The sequence below is a fragment of the Mirounga leonina genome, unplaced genomic scaffold, assembly GCF_011800145.1.
Source record: "Mirounga leonina isolate KUSES-001 unplaced genomic scaffold, KU_Mleo_1.0 Mir_154, whole genome shotgun sequence".
Taxonomy (NCBI): Eukaryota; Metazoa; Chordata; class Mammalia; order Carnivora; family Phocidae; genus Mirounga; species Mirounga leonina.
This window is the reverse complement of record NW_023270389.1, coordinates 35260725-35278362: the sequence shown is the minus strand read 5'-3', so window position 1 is coordinate 35278362 and position 17638 is coordinate 35260725. Positions and strand designations below refer to the sequence as shown.

Sequence of the window (17638 nt, the reverse complement as noted above, 5' to 3'; positions counted from 1 at the left end):
CAGAATTTTTCTGTACTTGCCTTCTTCGCAAATTGTGAAAATTAAGAGAATAATCTTTATAAAGCAGTCAAAATGCACTTGAAGTATACATAATACGTATATACATACGTATTACATAATTTTTTAGTATACATAATTTATTTAAAAAGTATAATTAGTTATTCTTAAGCATTAAATTATTTTAGAAGTAACATTTAAATAAAATGCACAAGTCAATATGTTTTAATGCCCCTAATCTTAAGATAACATCAAAATTAATAGCCTGAAGCTTGTGAAGTAGCCATAAGAAAGAGAATGACAGGTGTGTGTATATGTCTGGGCCACATAACCCTAAGAAATAAGTGGTGCTGGAAATTATTTTAAATAGCATTTTCAATTAACTCACCCTGAAATAACAACATATGATTTTAGTTATATAGCTATGCCACAATATGTAAATATAGCTTGGTAATCCCTATGGTGAACTAAGAATGGAAAGCTATAAGTAATAGACATCCTAATAATTTTACACTAAATTTGTTCTTTATATATAAAATCATCTTTAATAGGCTTCTCCTATCTAATATAGAAATGGAAAGTACTAATTTGCATGAATGGAATTTCAGAGGTTCTATCTTACCAAATACAAAATATCTGCAGCCTACTACTTAACTCTGAAACCTTTTAAAAATACAATAGGATTATCAGAAAATGCCTTCAATTTTAAGAACACCACAGTAAAAATAAAATTAAAACTGTGAACAAAGGAAACTGGATATATTATTTTAATGTTTATTTTTCCTGGAAAAATTTCTTATAGATATCATTCCCTTTTGTAATTCAAAAAAATGGAAGATTAATATGGCCACCTAGAGGAGAAAACATGATAACAAATATGCCATCACATTTTCTTACTTTTTCTAGAGTATCTGTATTTCAAATTTATATATATAAACTGTTCTAAAGAACTCAACTGAAGAGGTTAATCATGTATGAAAGAGACCTTGGTTGGATACCAGAGTAGTAGTGATGACCCAACAGAAGCTAAAACCATATTTGTTTTGGAGTGGACCTGACAAATAGTTCTTATAACTTACCGTGTCACCTTAGGTTAAAAATTACCTACTTGATCTAAAATCTCTTCTCACTTCTATAAAATGGGGATAATCTTACCTACCACAATGATTTGCAGTGAAGATTAAATAGTAATGGTGTGTACAGAAAGTAATAGTCAGGTACACAGTAGGAGCTCAATATGGTAGTTCGTACTACCTGGTCAGAGAGTTCTGTACTATTCTCTCCTAGCCCTATCCAGGCCCTCCCTGACCCTCCCTAATCTCACAGATACTTCCAGTATTGGCTGTTCCAAAGCTTCTCTACTAGAATTATTCAGTGTTGAGAAATGAACTAATGGTTCCTTACCAGCACTAATGAGGTAACAGATTGTCATGTAAAAAATGGACATTTAAGAATATTTTTCCTCTACCTTGTAATTCCCTTTAGTTACCTCAACCTACACCTTTCAGTTAACTTTGATCCCTATAAACTTGCAGAATAATATGCAGAATAAAAGGTCAGAGCAGTAGAGAAACATAACCTACTATATCCATCCCTTTACTTGTACCTCAGGAAAATGAACCAAATTCTACCAAGAGAACTATACTCAGCAGTCCTCTTAGGTGACCAGCCACCAAGTATTTCTGCTGAGTTAGCTACTCAGAGGAATGACCACCTGGTGGAGACTCAAATGTGTATTTGAACCAAATCCCTTTCCTTCCCAAATATATGCCAGAAGAGGGTTACCACTGCTGGGTTGGAGGGAGAAGGTGAACACTATGGTTAGAATCTCATATGTACTTCTGTATCTTTCTGAGGGGGCATGTTAAGAATTTACTATCACTTGAAATTGCTTTTACTTAAGACCTTGGGCTCTGAAATCTCCCCCTCCAATCAAATTCTTTCTTCCCCCACTCCACTGAATCTTATTTTGGGCTCAAAGCGACTTTGACTTTTCAATAAGCAATAACCTATGATACAAAACTATTCTCCTAGTCTATTGTTTTCTTACATTATCACTTGGTCATCTCTCCATCCTAAATCCCAGTGACAGCATTTTAACAATAAGGATATCCATCTCCACCCCAATGTTTCAGACATTAAATTACCTCCTCCCACATAAACTTACTTCTCTAATACCTCTCTAAACTAATTAAAAATACTGATTCTTCACTCACTGCACATATTCAATCATTCAAGATATACTGAGATCATCCTTAAATCTACAAACTCTGTGTCCCCAAACTCACTGCAAATGAAGGTCTCATCACTGTTTGTCCAACTGGTCCTTTCTACCTCCAATAGTCCCACCTCCAATTCATTTTCTGTTACAATAGTTAAATAATCTTTCTTAAATACATTTCTAAAAGTGCCACACTGTCCAGCTTAAAAAAAAATCTTCCAGTACTCTATATTTCCTATAAGACAATGAAGTCCTGAACATGGCATTCAAACCTATTACCTACTTATTCTCCAAACACAGATCCTAAGCTAAAGACACTAAAATACACTCTCATTTGCTTTCACGCCATCAAGATTCCATGGCTGTTGAAACAGATCTTACTCAAGTCCAGTTCACCTAGTCTGTGAGGACTACATTAGACCTCCCCATAACCCCACCTCCCCAACAATTGAGTCACCTCCTTCTTTGAATGTCTATAGCACTTTGTTCATGAAACTATAGTCAATGGTCTTCCTCCTCTAGTCTGTGGGCTCTTCGAAACAAGCTTGTTTTATTCATCTTTACATCCACAGTATATAGTATGGCACATAAAAAGCTTTCGACAAATGTTTATGAAATAAATCTAATTTCAGAACACCTAAAGTCAATCTACCCTCGGTGTTTTATCAATTATTGTAGAGTAGAAATGGTAAGAAAGTAGAGATGGGTCCCAAAGATATACGTAAAATGAAAAGAGAAGGTGACTCCAGGACATTGGCCCCAGTTCCAGAGCTTAGGGCAAGAACAGAAGAGCCACTGAGGTTATGCTTCTCTCCTCACTGCTCTTCTCCCAGACTACAGAGCCGTGCTAGAATAACAGAACTGTGGGGAAGCAATCAAGACAGCACGGAAGTGTAGGGAGTGAGAGGGACGAAGCAGTGAGGAGGAAAAAATCAAAACCCTCAACTGGAGCTACAAAAAGGGAAGTGTCCCGGGTCACAGATGACAAATGCAGCCCATGCTCAGGACTGCTCGCTCTCATCACCAGTACTGTTTGCACCACCTGCAACCACAATGACCATTTACTGGTCACCTACCCACAGGGGCCAGAACTATGCTACAAACTACCACATATACCATGTAATGTTCATGACAACCCTGTCAGGAAGGTATTATCCACGTTTTAGAGACAATGAAACAAACCTAAAAACCATTAGCTATACTGCCCGAAGTTTGTAGCTAATATGTTAAGTCGCCCAGCCAGAATGTAAACAAGGATCAGGTTCAAAACCCATTCTCTTGAGGCTCTACTATTCACGTGCCAGGGGTGGATGGGGTGGATATATGCTGGGGACAGGCTTCACCGCTTCGCGTCACTCAGTTCTCTTTGTAAGCACGGGCTTTCTTTCCTCTAGTACTAGAAAGGTATTTTTGAGGGTAGAGTCTGATATTTTTTATTTCTTCCCTACCATCTCATAATGAACTTTCTATATAGTAATTTGATTAATTTATTATAAATTGTGTACTAGTAGAAAGAAAAAGGAGGTACATCAGTCATTAGCTAGTATTAAGCCGAATAAAAAAAAGGATGATTTAGCTCCTTTGACAACTCTATGTGCTGGGGTAAGACTTTATGTAATCAATAGTTATAGGCCCTTAAACACAAACCACAGCTACAAAATGAAGGATAGCTTGTGTTTGATGTAATAAAAAATTGTTGTCTAAGATATACTGCTCTCTTCTTCATAAATGAGTATAAAGATAATAATTACTAGGAATACTCATACATTCTATCAAGCATGTGAACAACGTACCTAAAATGTAGAAATAAATATGCTTCAATTAATGGCAATTAATTTCCCTTATAGAAAGATGTAAAAACATGTTAGAGTGGACATGTATCTTCTATATAAGTTGAGTTTTAAGCCAATGTCAGTACATGAAGCAAAGATCAATTAGAGACAAAATAATCCTTGAAAATTCCTAAAGTCATCCTTACAGCAAAGTATAACACAGTACGAGCTCTCAATCCATCCTGGACACTTTTTCCCCCTACGCAGAACAGATCACCATTTCTTCGGCTGTGTGCCACATGAAGTATTTGGCTTCTGTTTAGGGGCCACACAGAATGAAAAAGCATACATTTACACACTAGGATCAAGTTCAACACTATAAGAGACTTAGACTCTCCATCAGTTCCTATACCAGGCATTTAGAGACCGATTCCACGTCAGAGAACAGCAGACTCACATCTTCTACCTCATGCTTGCATTGTGGAAAGAGAAGCAGAATTACTACGGTATTTAAATTATTTGGTGTTTTGCTTTTATTTAGGTGTTTTAGGTTGGGGCTTCAGTCCAAAGATCTGAATTTTGATAAATTATATTCACAGAAATGTGACTCTGTTTATCTCTTGTTTATTGTGCAGCCACAGATGCCTAGAGTTTTAGGTACAAATAATCTAACACTATAGTGTGTGATCTAAAAAAATAAGTAACCTGTGTTACCTTCATCTATCGATGCTTCGCTACTGTAGCCATCATACTCCGCAGACAGAGGGCTGTATTTTTGTCTCGTTTCCCAAGCATAGTTCTTTTGTCTCGAATCTGCCAATGGTAGTCTGGAATTGTGGGTTCTGGACAAGGCCTCGTGATATTTACCCAGTGCTTCATCTTCACTTTCAGAAGATGAACCATGCTCATCTTTATCCATGTAGGAATTATCTATTTGGAATGACAGGGAGAACAAATCAAAATTTTAATACAATAAAGTATGATGAATTTGATACACACAAAGAGATATATGTCACATATATCCATATGCACATGAATATACATATACATACACAATGTGAATTTCCAGCTTTAAATAAGTATAATTTTTTCATTCAAGAAACCCAAAGCTTTAGATTTTCATATTTTTAATAGAAAAAAAGATCAATTTGTATATTTTAATTATAAAAAAATATTAGTTGCAGGGATTTTCCAAACCATGTTACAGATAAAGGAAATAACGGAACTTGCCACCTTACACAATTTTTTAAAGGATCAGTAGCACACAAAGAGACTTAGAAATATCACCAGTACATATGGACCTGATTCAAACTAGAATGTGACTAGAGGCATTTTAGTTATCATCTGGGTCCAAATTTTGAAAAATGATAAGGCTTAGTTCTAGGAGAACAGAGAAATGGGCAGACATATACTACTGGTGGAATTATTACTGGTACAACTCTTCTAGACAGCAATTTGGCAATACATATCAAATTTTAAATCTGCACCGTCTGTGATTCATTTCTAGGAATTTACCAATTCCATTTCCAAGAATTCGGCCTAAGAAAATAATTAACAGGTGAGCAAAGATATGTATTTCAGACAATTCACTGCACTGTGTTAAACAGCAACAGAAAACAAAAATAAAATATAATCTAAACGTCCATCACTGGGCCTTGGTTAAGTACGTTGTGATATATTTATGCAATGATACAGTATGCAGTTACTACAAATGAGAAGGTGAACTCACAGGTACTCACAGGGAATAACTACTACAACATCATGTTAAGAGAAAAGAGAAGGTTATAAAACAGAAGGCATACCTATGTTCTTATTTAAACACACACACATATGCAGTGTATGTTCATATACACATACAAAAATATGTGGAAGGATACACTTATTTTCTGTGAAAAGGAGAATTACTAAGAAAATTTTACTAAAGTATAACTAAATTTCAAATAAAATTTTTAGGACATATAAAACTTGCATTATTCTTAAAATAAGAGCAAACTAGTATAATAATAACTAGCTGTTACCATTTTTTTAAAAGTAAAAATTTTGAAACTGCACTAATGTTGAGGTTCATTTAACCTAAGATGAGCCTTCTCAGAAAAATAAAACAACTCTGGAAAGATAAAGAGACCACAGCCGGTAGAATTTATTAGGTCAGTCGAGATATTTTTCTCTTTATAAACATTTGAGATCATCTGCACAAAAGGAATCAAGGTTTGACATTCAGGAGGGGAGACACAGAAAAAGTAATTTAAAAATATGGTAGAGGAATGGTACGTTTAGAGTCAGACGGAAGGGAGCTTGGATGTCACTAGTCTAAGTCCTCCCTTTTAATTCAGTAAGAGAAAGCCATGAAAGGGTAAAACTATGACCTGTATCATATTCTGCACGGCCCAATACGTAGTCACTAGCCACATGCAGCTATTTGATTCAAAATAAAATAATTTATGAAAGTTCTTCTGAAAATCTCCTTTTCCTTACCTCCCCCAACTCCCAAGTATATAATCAGCCACCCCTCACCAACGCTGGGGCAGCAGCTCTTTCTGCACACGGGTCCTGTCGCGTGCTTTAATAAAACCACCTTTTTGCACCAATAAACAAATAATAAAATAATTTAAAACCCAGTTTCCCCGGTGCTACTGGCCACATTTCAAGTGCTCAATACGTGCGTGTGGCTAGTGGTTACTACATGGAATTTTTCCATCATTGCAGAAAGTCCCGTTACACAGTGCTGAGGTGATAGCGGATCTGGTCTAGAACCTGGGCCTTCTGACACCCAGTTGAGAGCTGTAGCATTTTGTGGGCTACCATGGTGATGGTCTCTAAGGCAGCAGGAGAGCTCTGAGAAATTCTGCCGTCATACTTCACCTATCACAAAATATTACCTACAGCAGTCCTGCATTCAGAAATATAGAAGGAAACTCTTCCTTCTCTTTCTAAATCCTATAAGGTCTATGAACGAACCTAGAACACAGGTACTAGTAATACTGATATTACTATTAATGAATAATATTAGAATTCAGCTATAATAAGAAGTAGTCTATGGGTCAAATGATTTTCAAACGATTTTTAGAACATAATATGTTTACGTTTAGTACTGACTATAATCTAGAATATCTGAGAGATACTTGGGTTTTCCAGCGACCAGCATGATTCTGAATGAAAACAAATCAAAACAAAATTAACTCTATACTGCTATGTGTGCAGCTTTTATTACTACTGCCTATTCTGTTATTTTCTGAATAACATAAGTATTCTATTTTGTTTATTTTTGCTACTTCAAATAATAAGGCTAACAAAACTAAACTATGGCTACCCAAAACTACTGATTTGGATAATTAAAAAACTCCTAGCAGAACAGACTCCAAAATGGCCATATTTCCAAAAACTGGCTTTCCTTTTTAATTAGTCTATCCATCCTGGATCAGCCTCTATGATATCACTTAAAAATCATTCATATAATTGATAAATAGCAGATCTTGATTATGTATGAATTCACGAAGAACTGAAAGTCTTCCTCATTTCTGCCGCCACTCAGATTTTTGTTATTTTTATGAGAATCTAAATTTAGAGAAAAATGTCAGATATATATATGTATATATATATATATATATATATATTTTTTTTTTTTTTTAAATAAAAGCCAGTGTACTTTTGGCCTTGTGATCAGATCAGCAACAAATGGAAATGACTAAGGGATTAACAGAAGTAATCACTAGCCATACAAAGCAATTCTGCAACCAACCCAAATAACTGTCGGCTCATTGTTTTGAAAATTGTCACAAATACTGTAGTTAAAAACTATAAATGATTAGTTGGAATCTTAATTCTACATAGAGAACTCATAAAAAATAATAGATTGTTCACGTATACTCATTGTAAACACAGAACTCATATAAAATTCTTAATATGTGGCTAAGTGAATAGGCACATATCCTGAAGCATGCTATTCAATAAAATAAACTCTAGGGGCACCTGGGTGGCTCAGTGAGTTCAGCATCTGACTCTTGATTTCAGTTCAGATCATGATCTCAGGGTCAGGGGATGGAGCCCCTCATCGGGCTCTGAGCTCAGCACAGAGTCTGCTTGGTCCTCTCCCTCTGCTCCTCCCCCTGCTCACACTCTCACACTCTCTCAAGTGAATAAATAAAATTTTTAAAAATAAATAAAATTAAAAAAACTCTATTGCTCTAAAGGAAAAATATAAAACACTTGATACAGATTCTTATTGGGATAGACTCGAAGGGCAACATAGTATAAAGGTCTCAGGAGTTAGTTACAAAAATATAAAATTTTAAAATTCAACTTTAGCACACTAAATATACTCCAACTAGAGAATGCACACTACTTAAAGCTATGGAGTCTCTGGTTGTCTAATAAACAATCATTAAGAAAAATTAGCCAAATAATGCAGGGACCAGGGACAATACTTAATTTAGCAGTGTACAAAGAACATGAATGCTTTCAAAATGATGGTCAGAAAAAAAAATGAATGACCTTAAAATTGTCTCCCAGTAAGAGGATTCAAGAAAATCTTAAATTAGACATATAGACATGTATAGGAAAGTTTGGAAATTTGGATGTTTTCTTAATTTAAAAAATCAAGAGAAAAGTTTATCACTCAAACCCACAGTAGGAGACCTCACCTTTTCCTGGTATTATCTTAGAATATTTTTCATCTTTACTCTTTGCTGTTCCTTTCTGGGCAGAAATGGCTTCAGTTTTCTTTGTTTTTATGTCTCCTTTCACTTTGTAGGATGTTGTTGGATTTTTCTGTTCTTTGATTTTTCCATGTAATTTATCCTTAGAATTAGCTGTTGGTGCTGGATGATTGTCTTCTTTCATAATGGGTTTCTGTATCATATGTCTGTTGCTTGCCAAAATATCTTTTGGAGAACACTCATTTCCTGACCACTCATTCCCTCTGGATCCTTTACTTTTAATATGTTTTTCAGCTTTCTTTAAATGATTTTCTTTCATTTCTTGATATCTTACCTCCTTTAAATCATTCTTACCATCATCGGGCATTCCTAATCCAACTTTTTTACATCTGTCAGTATGTTCAAGTTCTTGACAAGCACATCCAGCCCTTGCATTCTGCTTGATAAATGATATCTCACCGTCACTCAGGTGAGCTTTCAAAGAAGAATCACCACCGACATTACTGCTTTCTTGATATTTTGATAGAGTCCGTTGCCTATCATTAATATGTTTGAATACTCTTTCTTCATTCATTCCGTGATCTTGCTTTTGTGAAACTGAAGTATTGTGACAACTGATTCGATTTGCTCTGTGCTCTACACTGGACTGTGTTTTCTGACAAGTAGTGTCTTTGGAGACTTCTGGTGACACGGCGTTTGTTTGTTTAGAAGTAGCTACTACAGCTTCTGCTACTGCACAGCTTTCTTCTTCTGGGCGAAAGCCATTTATCATACTTGTTACCTGTTCAGCAACTGAGTCAGTGAAAGCGTAGCTGACTTCCCCCACAGCAGTGGTTAAATCTTCTACAGCATTACTGATTGTGTCCACCAGAGAAGACACTGAAGGCAGATTCTGCTGGAAAGTTTTGAAAAATGCCATTTTCTAATTCCTTATTCCTAACAGATGCAATAATGGAATTTTCTCTTCTCAAAATATCAACCACTTAGGAATCTGAATTTAAAATGTACTTAAATGTTGTTACTCATGAGCTTGGTATTATTATTTTGCATTGTGGCTTTTAATCTTTCTGTAAATGCATTATGCATTGAAAGAAATACGTCGAAGCAAAGACTCTTCCAAAAAAAAAAAAATATCAAACCACTTGGTTTAAATGTAATGACATTTTTTCCCACTCCATAGCTATCATAACAGCAGCAAGACAATATTTTCCCCTCAAATACTATTGGTTTTTTATTCTATACCTGCAAGAAGAAGTATAAAAAGGATTTTTATTATGAACTTCTGGTTTATTTACTAACAGTCTATGTAGGGTAACTACCCTATATTATTAACAAACTACCAATATCATTTCAAATTAAGACACCTACTAAGGGGAAAATAAGCAATTTGCACAGAGGTCAGGATAGAAAAAAGAGCAGAGGGTGAACACCTGCAGAGTGGCTACTAGATGCAAGGCATCGTGATTTACAAGTTTTATCATACCCGATCTCACAATAACTCTAGGAGGAAAATATTATTATTCCTATTTAATAAGTGAAAAAAAAAAAAAAAAACAAGGCTCAGAAAAAGTAAGACGGTTCCCAAAACCTTTCCAAAGGATCCTCAAGGTCAAAACTATTTTCATAATAACAGTGAGGGGATATTTAACTTTTTCACTTTCATTTGCTCATAAATGAACACTGGAGTTTTCCAGAGGCGACATGGCAGATTGAATGCAGAAGGAGACATGAGAATAACAGCTGGTTCTTCTTCGCCAGTTATTAAAGGGATTTGCAAAAAATATAAAACAATGGCACTTCTCTCACCATTTTGCGGGGGGGAGTAAAAAAATACATAGTTTTTTAAGTTAAAAAATGTTACTTATATTTAACATGTATGTAATAGGCTTATTGGGTTTTTTGTGGGGTTTTTTCATTCTAAGTTCTTATTTAAATTCTAGTTAGTTAACATATAGGGTACTATTGGTTTCAGGAGTAGAATTTTAGTGATTCATCACTTACAAATAACACCCAGTGCTCATCACAACAAGTTATTGGTTGTTTTTTTTTTTTAAAACAAATAAGTTGATAGGAATATTTTTAAATTCTCTCAGTTTTAACTTCTAATATGGTACATATCAATAGATACAATTCACATAAAAAAAGCTCTTTGGGGGGGCGCCTGGGTGGCTCAGTTGGTTAAGCGGCTGCTTTCGGCTCAGGTCATGATCCTGGAGTCCCGGGATCGAGTCCCGCATCGGGCTCCCTGCTCGGCAGGGAGTCTGCTTCTCCCTCTGACCCTCCTCCCTCTCATGCTCTCTGTCTCTCATTCTCTCTCTCTCAAATAAAAAATAAAAAAAAAAAAAAAAAAAAAAAAGCTCTTTGGGGTCTTCAATAACTTTTAAGAGTGTAAAGGGGTCATTAGACCAGAGAAAAACCAGAAATGCTGAACCAGGGGATTCCTGGAGGCTGCCCAGAGAGATATCTTTAACCAGTTCAACTCTACACAAATGATCAAGAAGCAAGACTGAAGTATGAGAAACGTTAAACTTAAATCAGGGGGCGCCTGGGTGGCTCAGATGGTTAAGCGTCTGCCTTCGGCTCAGGTCATGATCTCAGGGTCCTGGGATCGAGTCCTGCATCAGGCTCCCTGCTCCTTGGGAGTCTGCTTCTCCCTCTGCCTTTCTCTCTCGTTCTGTCTCTCATGAATAAACTTAAATCAAACTCACAAAAGTACTACACTTTCCTGATGCAGAAGTCACAGATGTAATTCAATAACCAATAGATTTTTTATAAACAATAATGCTATCACTTTTTAAGTTACCAAGGGTAAGAGAAAAATCTCTCTCCAACACAGTACACAGACAAGAAGAGCAAGGTTTTGGGCGCCTGGGTGGCTCAGATAGTTAAGCATCTGCCTTCGGCTCAGGTCATGATCTCAGGGTCCTGGGATCAAGTCCCGCATCGGGCTCCCTGCTCCTTGGGAGCCTGCTTCTCCCTCTGCCTCTCTCTCTCTGTCTCTCATGAATAAATAAATAAAATCTTTAAAACAAAAAAAAAAAGAGCAAGGTTTTTCTGCTAATGCTCTGCAATACTGTTCTAAATTAACACCTTGCTTTTATAATTCTCAACTCGCTTCTGCTATCACTTATACAAGCCAGTCTTTGGAAACAGCAAATAAAAAACTCTTATAATAATATAAAAAAAAAAAAACCTCCACAGAATACTTTTCATGAAAGAAAGAACAAGATTACAGTCCTCATCTCTCTTAATACGTAGTAGTAGTAAGTGATATAAAGTGATATCATGCCTATGGTACCAAGGGAGGGAGAGGAACACTAATTTTTATAAGCAGACTTTATCTATACACTAAGTTAATAGAGAAAACTACTTTCTCCAAACAATAAAATTATCCATCAGCTGAGAATTCAACAGCAGGTAAAGAAAAAGGGTGAATACTTTCAAAAAGCCTTCTATGGGAATATGGGAAAAAAAGACAGTATGATTTAAGCTATATAGAGAAGAAAGATACTTCCTTCTTAAAGCATATCTACTCATATTACAGGCTCAGAAGCACACCTTATATATGAAAAATAAAAATGGCATTTTCTGATAGCAATTCATCTTTATGCGATATATTTGCAATTTGTGAACAGAAAGATAATTGAACATAATTTACTTAATAGATTTTTTTTTTTACTCTCACAGAAAAGTGGCTCGAATGTTAGTTTACAGTATGTCAAAACCAACCTTACCATATTATGTTTAAAAAAATAAAATAACAGAACGGTATAGATACAAAGAACAAATAAAAGCAGTGATGATACTTACAAATTTTATCTTGTGAGTTCTTCCTTGTACTGTATCCTGAACCAAGATCTGGAAACCCGCCAACATTTTCAAAACAGAACTTCTTATTAATATAGAGAAAAAGGAGCAGCATCAAGATAATAAACACCCCAACAGCTGACAAAAATCCAACTGCCTCTGGAGAGACTAGAGAAAAAAAAGTCACATCTGTAAGCATTTATTCTCCTTTAAGCTACAAGTAAGAAGGAAACCCCTACACATATGTTAGATTACTGCCTTAGTTGAATTATACTTTTTAATTGTCATAGTTTACATAGGTTTATAAGAAAAACAAACTGCACAGTTTAATGAGCTGTTCAATTCATTCAACAGTACTTATTCAAATCTAAAAGTGTCTGTATAAATTATGTTGGAGCAATCTTAAAAGACAGTTTATAAAATAGGCAGTTACATATTTAGTCCATTTAAGAGTATTACAAAAATTTTAGCACAAGAATTAGAAAAAATTATTTCCCATGCACAGGTATCTTACTTAGCCAAATTTATAAGAACATTTATTATTATTCTTATCTCTAAAAGCTTCAATGGCCATTTTATTTAATAAACTCTGGACTTCTTAACGTGGCATTCAAAGCTCCAGCCTCTCTTTTCAATATTACACTCTAATCAAATGGTTCCACCCACTGCCTCCGAATTGGCTATATGCATTACCACACACCTTGTCTTTGTTCATCTTCTTCTCCTCACCTGTAATGATCAAGTCTGCTCTCTACCATATCCCACTCATTCATTCAATCAACAAATATCCTGGACCAGCAGGCATTACCACATACACAGTCCCTGTCTTCCATGAACGGTCTGGTGAAGGCACTTACAACATGGCGTAACAAAGGCTAGGAGTAGGAAGAACAGGGACTATGAGTTACAGAAACACTTAAGCCAGTGTTGAAGGATCCAGTAGGCTTTTCTGAAAGTTATGGACCCCATGATTATATTCTAAGAATTATTAAGAATTAGCAAGTTAACACTATCCCAGCCAGAAGAAATGGCAAGTGCAAAGGTCCAGAGACAGGAAATCACCGTATATTCCAGAAACTCAATGAAACTTTGTTATGATAAACCAGATTCTCAAGAGAATCTGATCTCAAGAGAATACATGAAGACTTCGTACAGTGAGAACAGCAACAACCAAAATCTACAACTCCTTCAATCCTCAGCAATCTCTCTTTCAACGTTTGCATTATTTGTCACTATACCAGTCATTTGGAGTTAAACAGGAACTAAATTTTTTATCCCCCATGCCTCAAGGGATATCCATAGATGAGAATGAATCCTAAGCCTCAAATATCCTCTACAACCTACAATCTACTCTTCCTTCTTCCACTGCTCAAGCAGCAACTAAGATGTCATCTCCTCCAAGATTCTTGCTTTAATCAGAAGAGCCACAGCAATTAGCATCTAAACTCATTTGTTTAAAATGAAGTCACCAACCAGTCCGATGATGACTGTTTTTATCTCCTAGCTTTTCATTATTTGTGAAAGTCAGCCATTCCAGGTGTAGAACTGCTAAGACGTTACAGTCTATTCAAAGCTGGATCAACAATATTATGGTAGAGGATGGAGCAGAGTGACACTGTGAAGGAAAAGGGGAGAGACTGAACAGAAATGCAGTCTAAATATCAGGCCGAGGAACAGATCCTGCTACTAGAAACAAGAAGTCATGCCCAGACATTAACCCTGCCTCATTTTTCAGGTTGGAGAATAGTCAGGAAAGAGAACAGTATTTTAACTTAAAAATCTAAGCTACATTACCAAAAACAGTGGTTTGCATCAAGCCTGAAGGAGGAGGTAAAAATAAAAACAGAAGAATTATCTTCAGCAATTCTTTTTTTTTTTAAACTTTTTTTTTTAAGATTTTATTTATTTATTTGAGAGAGAGAGAATGAGAGACAGAGAGCATGAGAGAGAGGAGGGTCAGAGGGAGAAGCAGACTCCCCGCTGAGCGGGGAGCCCGATGCGGGACTCGATCCCAGGACTCCAGGATCATGACCTGAGCCGAAGGCAGTCGCTTAACCAACTGAGCCACCCAGGCGCCCCTATCTTCAGCAATTCTTATAGCTAGGAAAGTCAGAAGCAGGCCAGAACCTGGTATAAAAGGCAAAATGCTCAGTAAACTTATATTCAATATTACACTGTAAGCACATATGTATAGGAGCTCCCCCTTTAGCCCAGGTCCCAAATACACTTGAAAATTTGATGCATTTAAGTGAACACACAGGGTTAGATAATATGCAACCTGAAAATCTCCCATCTCTTAGAAGACTAATAAATGAGAGAAAACATAGCTCACCTCACTTAAAAAAGCTAATTATTGCTAACAAAAATAGCAAAAAATACATATACCATATATTACGTACTAAGGGCTGTTTTAAGTACTTTACATATATTAACTTTTTAAATCTTCACAATCAGACTACTATCCTCATTATAAATTGTGATATGGAGACATTAAACTATGTGCCCAGCTTATAAGTGGAAGAGTCAGGATTCAAACCGTGTCTGGTTACAGGGTCTGTGCTTTCAACTACTGTTCATACTTCTCCTCCTGTATTCCTTCTCTCCTCTCCTTGCCTCTTCCTATGTCATGTCTCAGTCCTTATTTCTGTGTTTCTCTTTTCATCTCCCTCCTTTGCATTTGAAAATTTAACCTGGGGTGGGGGGAGGGAATCAACTATAAACAAATACGACACAGTAAGTGCTATAATAGAGGCAGGAATAGAAAGTATTACTGGAACACAAAGAAATGCCACCTGGGGACGTTACAAATGCTACAGAAAGGCGGTAACACTTGAGTAGGGTATGAAAGATTAATAAACTATCAAATAGTGAAGGGACAGATGAAATAGCATAGTAAAAGACACAAAATGTGCCTGGCATTCTAGAAACACTAACGGGTCGTGGTCATGTCGGTCTTATTCGCCTCCACGTTCTCAAAGCACCTAGCACAATGCCACAGAGCTGACGTTACGTAAACATCTGTAAATGAATGAATGAATGTATGCTCAGGGAAGATCTAGAATATACCAGAGGAGCTGAGACTGGAGATAAAAGCAAGATCCAAAATATCAAAGAAACTTGAATACCATCCTAAAGATTTTGTATTTGCAGAACTATATTGCTTAAAACATTTAGAAAACTGAAATATGGTAGGGAGTGATTGGTGGCAACGCAGGAGTTGTTCTTTTTTTTAATTTAAATTCAATTAATTTTAACATATATTATTAGTTTCAGAGGTAGAGTTCAGTGATCCATCAGTTATATATAATACCCAGTGCTCATTATATCACCTGCCTTCCTTAATGCCCGTCACCCAGTTACCCCATCCCTCCACCTCCTTCCTCTCCAGCAACACTGTTTGTTTTTCCTGATTAAGAGTAGGAGTTCTTAAATAAAGAAGTAACAGTGGTGACAGAGAAGAGGGGTGAACTCTAGTTTTTGTTCAAGGAAAACAGATAATAACCTAATCGATTAGAAGATGAAGAGAAGCTGAAGATAATTCTAAAGTTTCTAGTTTGTGTGAATGAGTTAATGGTTATGCCATGAACCAAAATGAAAAAATATAAAGGGTAAGAGATATAGTTTAGGGCATGAGGGCTAAGAGGGAATTGGAAAGAGAGAGGTAGATAATGAGTTTAGTTTTTGACATATTACATTAGAAATGTCAGACTATTTCAGTGTGGATGCCTAGTAAAGAAAGGGAAGTATGAGTATAGTGCTCTCGTGAAGGTTGGGTTAATTATACAAGATTTGAGAGTTTTCCTCCTTTTGTTCATCCTACTCCACATGAAAGATTTCACGGACTAAATACACACCAAACTGGCACATGATGGGTAAATCTTATTTTACAAGTTTTTAGACAAATATACTGTGACTTTGGACAAATTTTTTTAAAAAAATCTTTCCCCATCAGAAAAAGGAGAAAGACGCTTAACATAAATATATTAGTCACACAACTCCTTTCTTATCCATCACCTAAATGTTCATTTTCTACATTCTTTGAAAATATTTTATGTATTTAAATTTTAAAACAGTAATATGGTTGTAGACAAGAAAAAAACATTTTCTAAAAGAAAACATTAAAAATCTTCAGACTTCTATTTTTCATCCTTATCTCAGAATTAAAATAAGAAATGACATGATACCTAAGTTGGCCAGAAACAGTTCTAGGCATGAAAACATTTGACAAAGCCTACTTATGCATAAAACTGCAATAGGAAATACACTGAAATTAAAGACATGAATGCTATACACCATCAAAAAAAAAATAAAATTACACTAACTTAGATCTCACTATAGAAAAAAAATATATATATATATTTTTAAAGATTTTATTTATTTACTGGACAGAGAGAGAGATAGCAAGAGCAGGAACACAAGCAGGGGGAGTGGGAGAGGGAGAAGCAGGCTTCCCGCCGAGCAGGGAGCCCGATGTGGGACTCAATCCCAGGACCCTGGGATCATGACCTGAGCTGAAGGCAGACGCTTAACGACTGAGCCACCCAGGCGCCCGAAAATATATTTTCATTCAGTATAAGAAGTTATGCCTAAAATCTTATTTATATTATGAACCTGCTTATAAAGCCAGTCTGCATAGGTATTTCTAGGATTATGATTAAATTATCTGTACATAAACCTACTCTTTCCCAAAATTCTAGATTAGCCACTGCAAGCAAGTAAACGCTATTGTAAAATGCCTATTACCTTTTAAGGAGAAGCTTCAAAATCTATTTAATAGCAAACAGATAATTAGTTTAGGTTAATATTATGCATTTGAAGAATTTAATTTGCTGAATCCGAATTTGAGTTAATCAATAACTCAAAATTCACTAATGCATTATTTTCCCATAATCCAAACTTGTAAAATTTACATGTGATAAACAATAAAACCAAGACCAAATAATAATAATATTAGCAACATCAAATATTTAAGAGTGCTTATTATTTGCCGAGGGCTGTTTTTTTTTTTAATTTAAATTCCATTTAGTTAACATACACTATAATATTAGTTTCAGGTGTACAATACAGTGATTCAACATTTCCATACAACACCCGGGACTCATCACAACAAATGTTCTCCTTAATGCCCATTACCTATTTCACCCATCCCCCACCCACCTCCCTTTCTGGTAACCATTAGTTTGTTC

General features: G+C 35.8%; 1 protein-coding gene across 1 annotated transcript in view; it reads right to left on the bottom strand.

Annotated features, from left to right (window-relative positions):
* Positions 1 to 12582, bottom strand: part of SYT14 (synaptotagmin 14) — a 132656-nt gene extending 120074 nt beyond the window's left edge. The window contains exons 1-2 of the mRNA XM_035010474.1: positions 12456 to 12582; positions 4705 to 4920 (exon numbers count right to left, since the gene is read on the bottom strand). Of these exons, the coding sequence (XP_034866365.1) occupies positions 4705 to 4920; positions 12456 to 12567 (328 nt within the window). The 5' untranslated portion in view covers positions 12568 to 12582. The remainder of the gene's footprint in view (positions 1 to 4704; positions 4921 to 12455) is intronic.
* Positions 12583 to 17638: the final 5056 nt, after the last annotated feature.